Source organism: Pteronotus mesoamericanus, unplaced genomic scaffold (assembly GCF_021234165.1).
Source record: "Pteronotus mesoamericanus isolate MK-2021 breed Mesoamerican mustached bat unplaced genomic scaffold, CSHL_Meso_final contig_94, whole genome shotgun sequence".
Taxonomy (NCBI): domain Eukaryota; kingdom Metazoa; phylum Chordata; class Mammalia; order Chiroptera; family Mormoopidae; genus Pteronotus; species Pteronotus mesoamericanus.
In genome coordinates, this window is record NW_026555285.1 from 44354839 (window position 1) to 44374385 (window position 19547).

Genomic DNA, 19547 nt, shown 5'->3' on the forward strand with positions numbered 1-19547 from the left:
CGGTGCATGTTCAGACAAAGTCAGGACTCATCAGAGGCGATTACTTTTGGGGCGTGCCAGGAAGTAAAAGTGAAAGGGAGGCTCTAGAGAAGGTCTGTCCTGGCAGGTGGGCCAGCAGAAGACCACTTAAGATTCTCCAAAACTCCAGAGAGATGGCTGGTCTGGGAGCATCGCTCTGACCTGGGGGGGACACTGATACCTTCTCAGGACCTGGCTGGGCCTCTGGGGAAGGCAGAATAGCGTAGACAAATGATGGATCCACTTAAGAGGGCATGAGACTCACTTGGGGATCCATAAAACAATGTAAAAATACCTATAAGTGAATTCTTGGGCCAACCCTCAGAAGGCATCCAGACTTGGAGTGGGGCTCAGGCACCTGTACTTCTAAGAGGCTTCCTGGGCAGTTCTGACACAGTGGTCCATGGATAGGACCCAACTATGGTCTCAACTGGGCAACTTTGGAGAGTCAAAGGGGCAATATTAAAAACTGTTCCAGGTACAGGTGTGAACAGGGACTATTCAAGGAAAACAGAGGGGCACAGTTATCATAGGCATGCATCACGTTTGACACGGCCTAGCACATGCTGGTGGTGAACCCTGTGAAGAGTCACAGGCCAGAGTCCTACCTACTCACTCAGTGGTTCTGAGCAGGTCCTTCTACTCCTCAGAGCCTCAGTCTCCTCACACGGAAATGAGAGCAGTACAATGTTCTCTTTTGGCAAAGATTGTCCTGGGCCCGTTTCTGTCCTCTACAACCTTATCTTTTACAGTGTGCAAGTATTTTAAGTTGCTTTGTGGAGCATTATATTTGACTCTCAACTATTCCTTACTTTAGACAAGGCTTATATAATGTTGCGGAGCCTGGAACGGAGGAAACAGCAAGAGGACGCTACATGCCTATTTTGCCAGTTTGGTAAAACACTGTGCTCCTTTCTCCTCTTCCTGTGACACCAAGAGATGAGGGAAAAGGCAGAGGTTGAAAGTGCACACCCAGCAATACTTCTGTGTCGGTCTACTCTTTATTCTTGTGCCAGGACTTCCAGAGAGATTTCATCAAGAGCACGCAAGCGTTCCACGGACATTGTTGGTGCGGAAAATTTTTCTCTATTGCTGGTCACATCTCCATTCCCTTCTCCTGGGGGCTTAAATGATGCTTTGGGGACAGGCAACAAAATCTAAATGTTTACAAACTAAAACATCAAGCAAAAGAGGCTTTGTCCTTGGTGTGGTAGTTTGGGGTGTGAGTTTTTTCAATGCAATGAATGCTGCAAATCAAAACCACAATGTGTTATCACCTCACCTCTTTGTTAGATATCGCCTCATGCCTATTATAAAAAACAAAAACAAAAAAACAAGAAATAACAAGTATGGGCAAGAATGTGAAGAAAAAGAATCCTTGTGCACTGTTGGTGGAAGGAGTATGGAGGTTCCTCAAAACAGTAACAGAACTACAATACGATCCAGCAGTTCCACTTCTGGGTTATGTATTCAGAAAAACACGAAACACTAACTTGAAAAGATATGTGCACCTCCCTGTTCAATGTGGCATTATTAACAATAGCTATGATATATAAACAACCTCACCGCCTGTCAGTGGGTAAATGGGTAAAGGAAATGTGGTGTATACACACAATGGAATATTATTCAGCCATAAAAAAGGGAATTTTGCCATTTGTGACAACATGGACAGACTTCAAGGGCATTATGCTAAGTCAGACAGAGAAAGACAGATACTGTATGATCTCACACTCATATGTGGAAATCTAAAACAAAGCCACAAAGAAACCAAGCTCATACATACAGGGAAGAGACTGGTGGTTGGCGGAAGCAAGGGGGTAGGGGATGAAAGGGAACAAAACTTATATCCAGCTGCACGGAAGTCATGGGGATGCAATACATAGCATTGTGCTTATAGTTAACAATACTGTATTGCACATTTGGGAGTTGCTAAGAGAGTAGATCTTAACAGTACTCATCACAAGTGACAGATGTTAACTATTGTAGTGATCATTTTGCAATGTACACAAATATTAAATCATCATGTTGTACACCTAACACTAACATAATCTTGTATGTCAATTATACCTCAATCAAAAAAATTTTTTAGGAATATAAAAAGGCAAGCCGCAGACTGGAAAAATATATTCACAAAGGACTCATATTAAAAACACACACATGCGAGCACGCACACACACACATACACACATGTATAATTATATATATAAAATAAAACTATTATTACAAATATATACAACCCTGGCCAGGAGCCTCAGTCGATTGGAGCATCTTCCCATGCACCAAAAGGTTGTGGGTTCGATCCCCAGTTAGGGCACATAACTAGGTTGCAGGTTCGATCCCTGGTTGGGACACATATCGGAGGCAACCAGTCAATGTTCCTCTCTCACACTGATGTTTCTCTCTCTCCCTTCCTCCCTCTCTAAAATCAATAAACATACCCTCAAGTGAAGTTATATTTTCCTATATATCAAGTATAAAACATTTTTTTCAGTTTAAAAAAATCAGCAACCCAATTAACACACAAGAAAAAGATCTCAGTATCATTAATCATGAAGAAAATGCAAATTAAAACCACAGAGACCTGTCATACCCAGTAGAAAGGCTAAACTAAAAATAAAAAAAACTAATAATACTAAATGTTCCAAACATGTGGAGGAACTACAACTCTCATATAGTGCTGGTGGGTGTGCAAAATGGTGCAACTATCTTGAAATTTTTATATAATTTTTTTTAAGTTAACATACACCTACCTTATGACCCAGCAATTCCACTTCTAAGTATTTGATCCACTACTTAGCAGAATGAAAACATATGTCCACATAAGCACTTGGGCAGTAAAGTTTACTGCTAAAAAATGTCAACATGTCAACATCCCAAATGCCCATCAACTGGAGAACAGACCAATAAATAGTGCTATCTTCATACAATGGACTATCACTCAGAAAAAAGAAAAACCACCGAGACATGAGGCAACAACAGAGATGGCTCTCAAAACACACGCGGAGCCAAAGAAGGCGGCCACAGAAAAACATACTGCACTGGTTCCATTTATGTTTAAGTACCAAGAACAGGAAAACTTGCCTACGTGACAGAAGTCTAGGAGAAGTGTGGAAACTGACTGCGGAGGAAGAAGACGTTCCGGGAAGGCCCTTCCTCTCGTTTTGTGTGGTAGTCACTGGGGTGTACACAATTATCAAAACTCATCAAACTAAAAGAAGTTTATTTTATTGCATATAAGCTATACCTCAATAAAAATACCAATGGCTTAAAAAAATAAAGACACTGTTCCGTTCCTTGGGTCATGCTCCAGCAGGTGCTGGCAATGTATAAAATACAGTTGCAATGTCACAGGGTAGTTTTCTTGGGTACATTGTAGGGCACGTGTGAGGGCTACGGTAACCAGCCTGCATGTGCCGCCAACAAAAAATGGCTCCTGGGTCACATGTGACATACCTCCCGTAGGGTGCTGGCCCTCTGCTATGTGTACTAGTGGCTTGGAGACTCGATGCAGATAATAATCAGGGAACATGAAAGCAACCCATCTAGAGAAAGGCTGAGAGAAACAAATCAGCCACGAAGCTCACGCGCAGAAGACAACCACAAGAAAGTAGAGATGATAATTAATCACACACATTCCCATCAGATTTAAGAAATACAGCCATCCATAAAATAGCTCAAGTGCAAAGTTTTACCAAAACTGAAGCCAAGCTCTCCCAGACTACCCCCTTCTGGTTCATCTTATCAAGAAAGCCCATAGAGTAAACATAACTAAACAAACATAATCAAGAATAGCCTACTGGCGACTTAAAGGACCCCAAAGGAAGTAAATACAGGGTGGAACAAAAACAGATTTATAGTTTGTTCGTATGGAAGACAATACAATAATTAATAAATAATAATATAAGAACCAACTCCATCTTTCACGCACTCACAACTGTACCCAACTTTTGCCAACCCTCTGTTGAGCCATTTTCCTCCCCCTAGCAACAGCAGATCCTTTCGTCATTCCGAAGGACACAAGATGGCAAGGAGAGGAAGCCCCGTGAGAGGCCACCACTGTTTTGCAGTGGACACCATCCAAGAATTGCCACAATGTAAAGTCCTATGCTCTGCGCACCACCACCAAGCTTGATAAAAATGAGATCCTTATTATTTTTTGCCTTTTAGGTCTTAATTAGCTTCTTGTGTTGGACTACAAACATTATCATTGGCGCGCACATGCTGAGACAGACAAATTGGAACACTGGTTGCCAGCCTGGGAGGGTCCCCGGTGGTTAACTGTCACCATGCTGATGTGGACAGTGCTGCTGTCTAAGTGCGCTCCCCGTCACGCTGGGAAAACTCAACCAGCTCACACCTGTCATTAAAAAATAAAAAGGTAGAGGAAGCGAACGAGGGAGCTTGTGTGAATCGTATCACCCTGATCTCAGAAACCTGAGGGTCAAGTGCTTGTAAACATTTCCAGTAACCCCTATCATCAATTCTCCTTTCTAAGTAACAAGGAGACCCACTTTTAACTTGGCGGCTTGCATGAATCACTATCTCTGGGACTGGCATTTTCACGGAATAGTCCATCCCTGCAAATGCTCAGACTAAAACGCTTTTGTTGATTTTAAAAGCGTGAAAACACTGTGATTCAGTTAAAATGGCTGAGTTTACTTTTGAAGAGTCGGGTAAAACAGAGATCTTTCAAACAGGGGCAAGGCAGCCTCACTAACAATCTCTTTTGTCCCAGGGGGATTTGCGGGAGGGAGTGGGGGAAGGGGTCAACACACCATAGAAATCTCAAAATGACAAAGTCATTGTTCGGTGAAAGAGGCTGGAATGCTTTCTACACACTTTCTCTGACATCTCCACACAATGAAATGCAAGGGTCAGTGGTACTGAGACAAGTAAAGGCAGTTCCACTCTTTTGCTCCTATAAAAGCCAGTGACCCAACCTATTATGCCCGAGTCTTAAGGGCGCTTTGTTCTGCATATCCAGATGCGGCAGCTTTTTCTTTCGCGCTCTCCCTCTGGAAAGAAATAACTGAGGACACCGCCTTCCCATTTTCTTTTTCTTGGGCATTTTCACTTCATAAAGCTGCAGTCAATGTGTTTTGTGTGCAGTGAGGAGGGAATGACATGTCCCGTGGTGGTCCCCTCACTGCCTGCATTGGTGGCTCAAGTGGCCTCAGGATTATCCCTTTGTGTTCCAAGAAAGAATATGAAAAGTCAGTTATTTAAGCTCAGTCAAGCTGTTGATTTTTTTTTTTTTTTTGATGAGGCTGTGTGGGGAAGAAAGGTTTTGCAATTCAGTTTTCCTCAATAAATTACAGCATTTCTGCCGAGGGCAGCTGTGTGCAAGTTCACATGCTCAGAGCAGACCCCAATTTAAAAAAAAAAATGTTTAATGCCTAAATCCAACTTCTACATTCTAACCTTCCTTTTCACTTGCTTTGCTCATAGGAAGACTTGGCAAGGATGGTTCCAATGCCAGATTTCTGGATAATTAAGTCTCCTTATTTGATGTTATCTAGGACTGTGCAAGTTTCAGAAATTGTATGGAAATGAGAAATATTTAGTGCTTAACGGTCTGTTTTGAAAACAACCGATTTTGACTCAGCACATCTATATGGGGAAATGCCCTGTAAAATCTTAAGGGATAATACATCTAGAATCTCTGGGATGTAAACTCGTACTCTGATATCAATGGGCCACAGCGGTGGGAAATCAGGGACATCACTGGTCGCGCTTGCTTATTCCATAGTTTCTCCTGAAAACAGAAAGCAACATAGAATGACGCAGATCATCACACGCTGTTGGGTTTCCAGTAAACCTGGGGGCCCTGTAGTTGCCCCCAGTAGAGTCACAGCCCAGCAAAGCCACAGTGACACCCAGCAAGGAACAAAGTGGCCTGCTGCCCAGTGCTGAGAGGCTGATGCAGATGCTGACCGGAACCAGCAAGGGAAGAGGAAGGAGTCTTCTCCCACAAAGACCTTTTCCGGAGACCACAAACAGGAGACAAATCTAAACAGGCCAAGGTGCTCTTCAGAAGCGACTATGGGCACAGCCGGCAGCACCTACCAGGTTACTGGCCTTGCTGATTTTCAGTGAAGTCCACCAACTGGGAATAGTAACATCTTTAAAAAAGACAGACATGAACACACGTTCTTGTTTTCCCTTAAAACTACATGGTGAGCTGCCACGTACCTGCTCACAGACCGTGGATGGGGCCCACCTGTCTGTAAGTTCAACCGCAAATTCCTTAGAGGAGCTTTCGAGACCATGCAAAATGTAGACCTTGATTCACCAAAAGCCCTACGTAAACCATATGTTCCAGCCACGTGCTTTACAGCTGAAGATGTGTACCAAGCTACTTGATTCGGGAGGGTCACAGAGACAACGTAATTGGCTCCTTGAGGTCATGCATTTCTGTCCACACACGTGTACACACATATACAGATGACACTGTACTGACACGCTCTGTGGTTCAAAATCAAATTATCAGAACTTCCATTCTCACTTCACAGAAAAGAATGGTTCTGCCTACAATATAAAATCTCAGAATTGGGAGTTGAGGTTCTTTATTGATTTTCCAGAGTATTCAAATTTTACACTGTTACTTGGCCATTCGGGGGTTTTTGTTTTTTTAGAGAGAGAGGAAGGGAGGAAGAAAAAGAGGGAGAGAAACATCAGTGTGTGGCTGCTTCTAACGTGCTGCCACTGGGGACCTGGCCAGCAACGCAGGCATGAGCCCTACACGGGGAATCAAACCAGCGACCCTTTGGTTCTCAGGCCAGCACTCAAGCCACTGAGCCATGCCAGCCAGGGCCCATTCTGTTGAATTAAACTATAAGGTATATTTTTTCCATTAAAAAAATGATAGATTTATTGTATGCAATTTGTACATTTCTAGTATAGAACAATTTAATTTTTTACTTTAGCATAGCCATGCCATTTTCTATAAAGAATGCATTTCCAATTACTAGTATTAATACACTGTAGAACCACCCACTGTTCATAAAGTCTTACTATAAAGTTATGCTACTATTTTTAAACAAAATCTCAAGAAATGTGCATTTGCTTTCATCACAGGCAATTCTCCGTCTGTGTTCACACAGTACTCCTACAGAGCCATACGCATCATGCCCCAAACAAATGTGCATCAAATTATGTGTAAATATAGCCCCCCACTTCCTGAGAGTGCTGATGCTCATGCCCAAAACTTTTGTCGCAACTTCTCTGGTATTAGGGTTTGAGACCAGGCCTATCACAAAGGCAAGGGAGCGAGTTCTTGAAAAGAGAAGTTCTTAGACTAAATTTTACCAACCAGCAAAAATTTCCAAAAGCATTTCTGGAGAAGTGAAAGTAGGCCTGCACATGATGAATTAGACAGCCAGAAAAAAATAAAAGGCTGGTAGCACAATTTCAAAAAGACTTGTTTATCTCAAACACCACCGGGTCATACTATAGGGGCACTTCTATGACTTTTGCTGGGGAAAAGGCATAGATACCAGATGACCGATTATTAATGACACTCTCATTACGTGATCAAAAACCAGAAAAAAAAGCAGTCTGCTTCTCCCTAGTGTGCATAATGAGTAAAACTCAAAAATGGAAAAATAAAAGTCTCCCGTTTATCACTCACTAGCTGTGTGATCCTGGGAAAATTCTGTCGCTTCTCTGGGCCTCATTTCCCTGATCTGTGAGACCGGCACAGTAACTGTATGGACCTCATGGGGTTGCCAGGAATATGCAATAAGAGATTATACAATAAAGAACTTAAAAAAATGAGGCTGGACCCCGAGGAAGCCATCACTAAATGCTAGCTAGGGTTCCTGTTCTACGGGGTAATTTGGACTGTAAGGCTTTTTGTGCTGACTTTAGAATTCTTAGATCAGAGCAACTCCACTGTATTTAGAAAGTCAAGATATCTAAGGAGAAAAATTGAGTAAATTCAGCTTTGTGGAAAAAACCCTACATCATCTTTATTTTCACGTTGCCTCAGCCAGGTGCAGCCAGGTGCAGCCAGGTGCAGCCAGGTGTTTGGGAGCCATGTCCTAAAAAGGGAGGCTAAGACGCCCACCCTGGCTGCAGAGAAGCATTTCCCCACCTGCGTGTGAACAGTCTGCTTGGCCTCAGTGACTGAGCCGCTAAGTCCTGGTCTGCCTCGGTTTACAGAGCTGTGCTGTGGGTGAGGGGACACCACAGGAAACAGCCCCAGAGCCTTGCCTTCAAGAAACTCTGCATATATTGCTGATATAAGACACTTAAAAATTCTTTAAAGACAACCTGATGAGAAGTATCGAGTAAGTATCACACTTAGATCGCAGTGTTTGCCCACTGCTCCCAGACTGGAGCCCATACCCCCTCACCTCGGCCTGGGGAGCTCTGGGGTCCAGGCCTGCGTACGTCCGAGCCCCCACCTCCTGCACTCACTTGGCCGTCTCTGTCCCCGGGAGCATGCCACTTTGTTCCCCTCTTGGGCCCTGCACCTGCTCCAACTCCTCAGCGTGCTCCCCGCTGCCCACTGGCTGCGCCCAGATCTCTTTCGCGTGGCTGCTTCCTTCTTCTTTCTTAGACTCAAATGTCACCGTCCTCTGACCGCCATGTTTGAAGCAGTCCCCACCATCACTGCGAACACTTGCCTCTCTGTGCACCAGCGGCCACCAGAATATCATGATCGAAACCCACCAGTTTCCTACCAATCTCCTGCTGCAGACTCCCGGAAGCCAATACCCAGTTCACTGCTCTACACAGCCCGTCCTAGGAAAGTGCCTGGCGCACAGGAAGTGCTCCCTAAATACGGAGACTGGCTGGCTGGCTGGAAGTGAGGCTGAAATATGCTCAGCAGAGAACGAGACCCGTCGTTTCTAGAGTCCCTTCTTTTTGTGGAGCACAGAGCTAGTTTCAGTGCAGAACAGAATGATTCTTCACAAAGAGGGAAGAGGCCTGCTGGTCCTTAAAGGATGAAGAATTAATCTGAGGAGGAACTAAAGGAGTGCAAACACACACACACACACACACACACACACACACACACACACACACACACGAGCGCACCAACAGTCAGTCTAGCGGGCATGCAGAGTTTCCTCCCAGGAGCTGTAGAGAGAGTAAAGGGCTAGGAAATATGAATTTCACTCTCTAGGCTTCGGCTTCTTTGTAACACAGGTCACCAGCAAATGAAGCAAAGCAAATCTATTGAGACGTATAGCCTAAGACAGCGTCGCACTGCGAGAGAAGGCTGTGAGTCGCTGCTCCAGTGTGAGGGGACTGCCCTCAGCCAGCCTCGGAGGAAGTCGGAATCTGAGGATCCCCTGAAGGGTCTCCCCCACCTAAGACACATCAGAGTCTTTGGTTCAGGGGTGAAAATATACTTAAGCTCCGAAATGAGCAAGGTGTACTGGCATCTGAAAGCAAAGCACAAAGGGGCCTGCTGATCTCAGAGGATCGTGGGCATGTTAGTCTGTGCACCACAATATTCATCAGGCAAAGGCAGGGGAAACAAAGAACTAACAGAAGGCAGGCCTTTCTTACAATTATAAAATGTGAAATAAGTGATCTGGGATCCCATTTAAGGGAATGGGACGGAATAAGCTGAGGAAAAGTATATGAAATCAACACCTTAGAAGTATAAAAAATTTTTTAAATGATCAAGTATCTCTTAAGGTTTATCAAACACAGTAAAGAAAAAGCAGAATCGTGAAAAATGAGTTTGAACACACTTGGCACTAACTGTATCCTTTTCAACAAAACTGAACAACTCCCCCTTCTACCCCACTCTCAGCTGATGTCAGAACAGGGTTGTTCCCAAGTGGAAAGATGGCTTCTGGCAGCATCCGCTGTGACCTCTTCCTCTCACCTCGGATCAAAGGTCACTTCCTAGAAGCTTTTGCTGCCCTCCTGGACCAGGCGTCCTAACTGCCTGAGGTGCCCACCCCCGCTCCCCTTCCTCTGTGGCGCCCTGGCCTGCCGAACTCAGCAAGGGATCAACTTCTGGACGGCCCCCGCCCCCGCCATGAGGCTCACCGACCACTGCTTCTGAGGACCTCAGCTCGGGTCCTTGTTTACCGCAGGGAGGGTGGAGCGAGGGCCATGCCACCTGCCATCGTCACCATCACACGAACCACAAAACCCAGGGACCCAGCGACACCTCCCCAGACCCGACATTCCAAGTGGGCCCGGCCTCCGAGTCAAAGTCCTTCCAAGAGGAGTCCGCTCTCCTCTCTGCTCCCTCTGCTCCTCTCCGATCTTCAGCCTTTGCCGTCTGGCCTCCTGTCCTCAGCCTGCTCCAGCTGGCCCCTCACACCACCTAACCGCCCGATCCCACGGACAAGTGGCCGCTGACCCTGCCCTTGCATTTAGCGCCCCTCTCCTCCCTTGGTTTCCCCAGTACAGCTCCTCCTCTTGTTCTTGCTGGTCCTTCTTTATTTCCTCTGCTCGCCCCCCGCCTCTGTTTTCTCTGTAAGTAGCAAGGCTTCCATAAAGTACGATCCTGGTCCCTAAAATGCTTCCCTCTCTCTGGGCAATCGCGTCCACCCTCACAGAGTCAACGGCTCTCCGGCCGGTGGAGAACAGGCAGGCCCCACTCTCACCCCAGGCCGCTGTCCTCAACACCAGGCCCAAACCTCCAACCGCCGCCAGGAGGCTCCGCCGGGACGTCCCCACCTTCCGCAAGGGAACTAACGGGAGCTCTGCCTCCTGCTAAAGTCCATCCATTCTCCCATGCAGTCTCCTTCCTATTATGACTTTTCCCACGGCAACTCACTCTGCCCTTCTCACACAACTCACACACAGCTGACTTTCTCTCCATCTCCTCCAGGAGAGCGTGTCTCCTGGGCGATGGGGGTTAAACTTGACTCGACTCCACATCCCCAAGCCCAACACGGCAGCGCCCGGCACACAGGACAATGAATGCTTGTCAGACGGACAAAGATAAAGTCTCCGTCTTTTTCATCCCTACATCCCAGCACATAATAAAAGCTGAATATGGGAGTGGCGGGAAATGCAAAAAGGAAGATGCCACAGGAATGAGAAGAAACTGAAAGACTTACAGATCCACACATGACATATATAACAGAAATACTGTTCTCCTGTTGGGAGAAACTGCAAGATTTCTCATTATGTATCAGTTACTAATTTATTCACAAAACCACATATCTGGCCATCAAATATTACAAACAACAAACCTGTACTGTTAAAATTGTCATGAAGTTAATTTTAATCATTAATAAAATTAAATGCAAAACATGACAAATATTACATGTGTATGACAACTCTGTTCATTAACCCACCCGTTTACTATACCTGTTAATCACTGTTTAAAAAAATCGAAAACTAGATTGATGCTGCTGTGTATTGTGCTACGGTATTAGGAAGTCAGAGAAACACTTAAAAAATGCCGATTTTAAATAGTGTCTATGTGTTTCTGCTTGTTTGTTTACTCAAATACACTATTGTTGGAAGGCGAAAGTGCCAGTCAAAAAATTCCCCCAGTGGTATATCCGCAGTCTAAATAAAGATCTTTATACTACTTGTATCTTAATTCCTATTTTCATACAGATATTTATGTGAAGAACTATGCTCTAGCCTAAGTGACTTGGTTTCAGAACTACTGTTAATACTCAAAGCTGTTATGATTTTTGAAAATGCAAACAAACAAAACATGTTTGAACAACACTTTGATAAGCCAGATATGTACTGCCAGCCATTGGCTAACTTATCTGATAAGCCCAGGGCAACCCTGAGGTAACCTACAGACTGTTGCTATTTTGTATGGTATAAGTTATTTCCTATGATACATTCAAAAGCTTCCCCCATTTCTGGGCTACCCTTCCCAAATGCGTTCTCGGTCAAAAATTGGTCTTCCTGACCTTACCAGTGTGGCTCAGGTAGCTGGAGCATCGTCCCATTCACCAAAAGGTTGGGGGTTCGATCCCCAGTGAGGGCACATACCTAGGTTGCAGGTTTGATCCCTAGTCGGGGTGCGTATGAGAGGCAACCAATTGATATTTCTCTCTCACATCGATGTTTCTCACTCTAAAATCAATCAACAAACTTCAAATTTTTTTAAAAATTGGTCTTTCTACCTTCACTAGTGTTTCACGCCTGCATCAACTCAGTTACAAAACCCCATGCATTATCCCACTGTTTCTGCAGCTTCCTTGTTCGAAGGCAGGACAATAGTAAATAACACACATTTTCAAAATTAGCTGTCTCACTGTATGGTATTAGCATGGATATGAATAGTTAACTATACAAACAAAACAAAACAAACAATAAAATGCACAAATGTCTGTCCACACAAATATAAATCTTTTGTTGAAGTTCAAGGGAGACAGCTAGGTTAATAACTTTCATCTGACCAGAAAACTGGCTTGCATTTGGAAGAGGACTTTCCTGTCTCGGTCAGTCAGTCAGTGGAGCAGCAAAATCTTTCCCCACTTCTGACTTGCTCCTATAGAGTATCCCAACTCCAGCCACTATGGCACAAACTGGAGGGCTGTGTCCTCTAGTCTCTCCCCTCAATTTCTCAGCACCTAAAGGGCTAAAACACAGTGAACTTCTAATCCAATGGTCCACAGTTCTGAACTCTTACTTACAAAGCCAAAAAAAAACAAAACAAAACAAAAAAAACCCAAAATGATGACTCTTACTGAAGAAACAATCAAACATGCATGCTCTACATTAAAAAGTTCACATGAATAAATGTGACTATATTAGTTCTGTACCTACTTGATCTTAATTCTCCAGGAAAGCATGAGCCTGTGCATACTTTTAGGAAGGAAAAAAGGAAAAAAAAAAAACACATACTTTAAACAGGACAGTTTGAGTTTGAATATTCTGATAAGTGGAGGGCTTAACTCCCTCTTCACAAAGATATCTAAGCTCTGGATTTCAGTTTGCTTCCGATCTGTTACTATAAACCCTGCCAGGCTCTTCTGGCTGAAGGATACTAGATATGTGGATAGGCAAGGATCACTTTCTCCTCAAGATACCTCAAGGATGAATTCACAAGGAAATTCCCAGTTCTTGTTAAACTCAATTGTTTGCATTGCCTCCGCTGACAGGTTGAGGACTCATGTTCTGTTGAGCTGCTCGGAGCACAGGGGAGCTGCTGGTCACGAGGACGGTCACCCCAGGACTCGGACAAGAACCATTACCATTGGGGGCCTCCTGATGTCTGCAGCAAGTTTTGCTAAAGATGTTTAAAGCAAAGGCAGAGGGGCAATTTTCTACTCTCTCAACTCCGAAAGGGACTCACAAAACTCCTTAGAAGGGTCGAGGAGCTTGACAAAATCATTGCCACTTCCGATCACCAAGCCCTTGAGAGGGAGCTGTTGTTCACACAGGTGACGTCTGCGATACCTGCACATTGGACCTGACCAGTATCTCAACTTGAGACATTTATTAGCAGATTGAGACAAAGTGGGCCACATTTCCTTTAAAACACTAACATCGCACCTCCCCAGCCCCAGAAAAAACCCAAACTAGATCAACTTCTTAAGCACAGCGCTGAGGTGAGCCAAGCTGATCGTCATTTTGACCTTGCTTTGCTTTAATTCAGGAGCCTATTAAAAATGTAATAAGTAACCCTCTTCATTCGGCTCAGCTAGCAGAGCTAATAGGCTTCGAATTAATTTCCAGATGATGACTGTTAGAACTAACAGGTTTTAAACATTTGGTTGATTGGGGAAAATGAATTGAATATAATGTATTTGATTTGGGAAATTAGTTTTCATTCTATGTGCTAACCATAATAGTGTTTATTTTAAGTTTACATGATTCCATTAAGAGTCCCAGAACACCACCAGGTTGTGATCATCCTTAGAGTCCTATCCAACTTAAAAAAAAAAAAAATCAACTTACGTTTTGATTTTTGTAGGCCTTTGAGGGCAAGTGAAATTCATTTTTGTGGCTTTAATAAAAATTTTTGCTTGTTAATAAAGCAACAGGCCCCCAAACTTCAAAATATGATCCCTGCGATACCTCAAAGAAGCCTCCTCACTCACTGAAAGCAAATCCGCTGGAGAAGGGATAGGGCACAGAGTAAGATGAATCAGTTAACACATTGTTTGTGAAGTTTCACTTGATTCCTCCTGACTACCACTTAAACAATGAATGTTGGGAAATGTCCCTCAAAGAACCAACAACAATGGCAGGGATCAGAGCTTTTATATTTCGCTAATACTATTTTTAAAAGAAGTAAATATTTCTTCCTGAAGGGATTATAGGAACCCTTATTAAAGACACCTGCAAACAAAACAAGTGACATCAGATCTTTATCATAATTGATAACTGACCTATCCTTTATACGGAGCTCCTTCCTTAGAGACAATAATGTGGAGATTTACCTTTGCTGTTAGATTCAAGAAATCAGCTAATTGGGACTACTGGTATTCAACAATGATGAGATTCACCAAGATTAAGGGAGTGAATTTAAAAAAGGCCTTGCTCTCAGGTGAAATAAAAGCACAGTGAGCCTAGAATTTTTTCTCTTCAGGCTGAGAATATTTTATACTAAAATTAGGTAGCACCTATCCCTGTTTCTTCACCTGTCACGCAAAAATATGGACATGACATGTTTTCTCTATCTGCGTGCGAAGCCCAAGCCAACCCAGCTTTGGAAACTTAACCTTGGCCTCGCTTACAGTTGCAAAGAAAAGGGACCTTTCATAGACTCTTTCAGAGAGTAATTAAGAATCATGTCAAAAGGTGACACAAAGATCATGTTTTAGTGGAAGATTACTTCTTGGGGCTAAATTACATAGCTAAACCCAGCAGGACACGTTTATAAAATAAGTCTGCAGAAGGGAAAAGAAAATCAGACATGTTTGTTTGCAGTAAAAAGTATTCTGCCCGAGTCTCAGCTTCCTTCACGCTGGTCAACAGTAAATGGCCTTGCCCACTGGCTGGGCTGTTTGAAACCGGTCAGATGTCCGTTGCTGCATTTCTGTGTGACTAACAGGAGCACCTGCCATCATCGCAGGCCGACAACTGATTTTTTTGGACATAGGTAATTTTCCAAATTAGGTAATTCTGGCTCCTTTTATAGCAGTGGCTCCAGGAAGGGCAAAAAGGAGGGGGAACCATCAGGATCAAGCCGTAACTGCACACCCCAACTGCAGCATTTCGGCTGCCTGGCCTTTGGGTGAGCTCATGGTGAGAGGCCTCTAAGCTGGCACTTAGGAAACGTCGAAAAGGTTCATGAAGTGTTGGCAACAGTGGCTGCGACTTTAGAATACGTGCGGCCTTTGATTAATGCATTTCATTTCCAAAATAAACACTTGGAAATGAAGAAGAAAGTCCCCCAGCCTGAATCGCTGAAAAGGAGACAGAATTAAACAACCAAAAAAACATCCCAGATGAGCAACAACTCTGAATGAGGAGATGAGAGATGAGATGACCCAACAGTATTCTTTCAAAACCTCAAATGTACAGACAAAGCAAACACTTTATAGAAGGTATTTCTGTGGGATTGTTGGTTTTCCTTAAAAAAGACACCTTAAGACTTAGAGCAATCTACATGTGAAAGAAAAGCTGCCTAAAAAAAACAAAAGAAGACATTTTCTGAGATGACTTTGATCCTGTACTCAAATTATTATTGGCTTAATCAGATTTGCCTTTAAAGGCTTTGCATCTGCAATAACTCTCTCTATTATCCTTGTTAACAAAGTATTATTTTCACCTTATTATTACTAATCTTTTCTTTGTGAGTAACCACACCTGGTTTTATCCACAAAAAAAAAAAAAAAAAAAAACCGGTGCAGTAAATATTTTTCCTTTGTGGTAATACAATGCATAATTTAGTTAATCTAGGCTATCTTTCCGTGAGAGGTGATTGTTTCTATATTATGAAATGTGCTCACAGTAAAGTGAACTTCGCGCCAGATACCTGGAAGGCAGGTGGAGAACCACTTACCAAGCATGTAGCTGCTTTGAACCAACTCTGACAGGACTGTGTAGCCACTCCCACACACGAGGCATTACTCATGTTAACTCAGCCTCCGAGTCATCGCCTCGCCTTCCTTTGACAAACATGGCCTTTCATGAAGATAACCTGACACATCGCCAGGCGGCAAGGCCCACCCTGAGCCCCCATGAGTGAGCCCCGGAAAATGGGGAACTTCTGTTTTCCCCTGGAGAGCTGGACATTGCTGTTATGTTACCTGGGTGAAATCTAGGTATGTCAGGGGCAGCATGTCATCCATGTGTCCAATGTCTTTGGAGAAACGATTTAAAATCCTCCCTGCAAGAACAGGATATGAGAAATTACTCATTTCCCCAGATAGGTCCTTTAAGAGAAACAATTCACAAATAAATCAAAACAATATTTTAAATGCATATGTATTTAATATGTAACACATTCATATGAAATAAGCCAATGTCAGTGGTAAAGAAAAAGAAAACAGAATGATACCTAAAGAGGAACAAAAATACCACCAAATGGCAGGGGCTGGGGGCTGAAATAGGCCATGATTTTTAAAAGACGGGGGTGGGAAGGGGAATCTTGTGACAGTATCTGGAAATGTCAGTGGATTTGGGAAGGTTCCCTCCTTTTAGATCCCATCTCAGACTTCAGTCCAAGTGCTAAGTAAGTAAATAAACAATTGCATTTAAAATACATAAATTAATCCTAATTGTTACACTAATCTTGCTGTAGTTATCAGAATTAATTTTGCTAAGTGGCACTTTTTAAATAACTGTATTGATCAACTTTTTTTTTTGGTCCCCCCCCATAAAATGGTTCACAGTGCCTCACATTTTGGGAAAATCTGTAATCCTGCCATTTTCAAGCTGTGAGTTTATTTCTGGGGTAACAAGTTGTTATTTTCAGAAGTGCACTGGGTATGACAAACACAGACTGACCCTAACATCCAAGAAGACAAGAGGAATAGAGGCAGAAACACAGAAACATTTTCCAAGGATCAAAGATCATTTCTCACCACTGATTTTACTTCCCCCCTCAGAATCCAAGAAAAAAGTATATTCTAAAGGCTTCAGAATCAGAAGCTCAGAACTAATGTCTAATAAATATCTAGTCTTTCAAATGATTCAGTGCAAAAAACGTTGAAGCCCCACATACACACAGCCTATTTGGGTGTGGGCAAGTCTTGAGAAATGTGTTTCTCTAGGCTCTAAACTTCTGTAATTGATGCTGCAAGAAAACCACAAGGAGGTGAGACAGATGCAGGGCGCTCCTCCTAAAGGTGGTCAGAGGTGACTTCCTCCCAAGGCCCTTCCTACCAAGCCACCCCCTGGGCCACGCGGAGCAACAGGCTGGGAGCTGAGCTTCCACTGCTGGAGAAATGCTGACTCTGCAGTCCTCCCACAGGATGCCTGGGCTCAGCCAGAAAGCACAGGGTGTGCCTGAGCGCCAAGCCGGAGCACTGGAGGCTTTCACGCCTGGCCAGGCCACGCCTCAGCAAGCTGGGCCTCAATTTTTCTGTCCCAGGCTTCGGGATCATGGGCTCCAGAAACGGTCTTTCAGCGACACCTTTGGCAGCCCCAGTGACAACTGCTCTTTAGAGGGTAAGTCTGAGGATTAAACAGGTTCATGCATGTGAAAGAGCCCAGTTGCAATGCCAAACAGGTACTCAAAAGCAAAACAAAGAACTCAAGGTGAGGAAGTTACAGGGGTTCTACAGATGTCACCCGGAGAAGTCTCCCAGGCACCACCACATGGTCAACTGACCAAAATGCAGATTCCGATTCAGAAGCACTTGGACGGAGTTTGAGATTCAGCAGTTCTACCGGGCTCCCCGGTGATGCCCTTCTGCTGATTCCCAGACCACAGTTGGAGGGGCAAGGGATTCAGTTATTAACCAGTCAGTCGTACTTTGGGAACACTGACCTCAGATGGGCAATGCTTCCCATATTCTTTTGGATTCTGTGGCCTACCTATTTTTTAACTTCTCAAAGTATCAATAGCCAAATAAGGAAAATACGTCAAAAGAAATGTTAAAAACATAGTTTAGGTGCTTGTTATTTCTTCAGTAGAAAAATACAACTTTTTCACATACCCGGGATTCAGAAGCACTACAAGTATGGTTCAGCTTAAACAATGCTGAAAGCAATCTTCAAGTTAAAAAAAAAAAAAAGGGATAAAAAAGCTACACAGTGATGAAGAGCATGTGAAACCATCCGCTTTACCTTCTACCTGATGTGAGATCCCTCAGGTCTGAGAGAGCAGAGTTGGCAAAGAATGTAACATGCAAGGAAAACACAGCTGAGAAACACCCTCTCCCTACAAGGCCACCATCATCCCTGACCTGAATGTCAAAGACGATCAAAACTAAACTCTCATTCACCAACGAGCTGGGTATAGAAAATGCGAGATTAGAAGGTTCAGTAGTTACTTCCTTGCTCTAAGAAACAAGTATGAGAATGAATGGTGTTTGCAGAATAGTTCATGTGGCTTTGCGATAGACTGTTGTAATCAGAGCTGTGACTTCAAGTTCACAGCCTCATAGTCACAAAGTTTTCCCAAAGGTCTCCAAATTAAACCCTTACGATAAATCCCCTTCACACGCAGGCTACGCCTCTTCATTGGAGTGGCTTGTGGCCCCCGCTACAGGATCTCCAGGGATGCAGAGCCAAGGGGGGGTCCACCGTGACCAGAGGGCCCAGTCTGTTTTCTGACCGCTGGGCTAGGTCGCGCTTTCTTACATTAAGCCAACTCTTGCGTCCCGGAACACACAGCCTGTGCTGCTCATTCTATCCCTATAACCGTGTGAAGTGAATTTAATTCTTCCTGGCATGACAGTCCTTCACATACTCAAAGGAAGTTAATTATGTCCTTTCCAGACTTCTCACCACCAGCTAGTCCCTGGTGCTTTTGCTATCCCTCATAAGGCACGGTGTCCCAGTGCGGCCGATGCCTCCTGAGACAGCCTCCGATGGCCTGTCTCAGTTCATGCCTTGTGTCCAGGAATAAAATCAATTCCCCAGGTATGTGGGATCACCTTGGGGTAAAGCAGTAACACCGTCGCCCCATTCTGCACAGGATATGGCCAATCACGAAGCCCGCCATCACTGTAAGTTCCGGCGGCCAGATCACTTTTTAGACATGAACAAGTCAATAAGGTATTGTGTTATATATTTTAATTTTTCTATTATTCTTCTTCTAAAAGACTGTGCGGTACTTGTATAAAAAAGGTATAGAAGGGGAAGAGAGAATGAATGGGAAGATGGGGGGAGGGGAGGAATGGAGAGAAGGGGAAGAAGAGGATTGGAGCAAAGGGAGGAGGGGGCGGAGTATAGGAGGAGGAGAGGGGGCAGAAGGAGAGAAGGAAGGTGGGAGGGGTCTCCCTTGAAGTCAGTACTATCAGAGAACCACTCTGGGTCCTACTAACTGCCCTGGTTCCCATTCTTCTGTCCTGTCCATAAGATAGGATTTCATGAAACATTGTCATAGAACGTCTTGTCAAAACACAAATTCATTAAGTGTTCATGTTTAAGAACTGATTCCACAATTTAAGCTGGAATGAATTCTGACAACTCTTCCATATCCAGGATTCCTCCCATATCTAGAATTTCAGCTT

At 43.9% G+C, this 19547-nt stretch overlaps 1 protein-coding gene across 2 annotated transcripts in view; it reads right to left on the reverse strand.

The window, feature by feature from the left end:
- Positions 1-19547, reverse strand: part of ABCC4 (ATP binding cassette subfamily C member 4 (PEL blood group)) — a 221064-nt gene that overhangs the window by 69281 nt on the left and 132236 nt on the right. Inside the window, exon 20 of one of the 2 annotated variants that reach the window (XM_054586475.1) lies at positions 16173-16252. The exons of the other annotated variant lie outside the window; for it this stretch is intronic. Within the exon in view, the coding sequence (XP_054442450.1) occupies positions 16173-16252 (80 nt within the window). The remainder of the gene's footprint in view (positions 1-16172; positions 16253-19547) is intronic. 2 annotated transcript variants of the gene reach the window in all.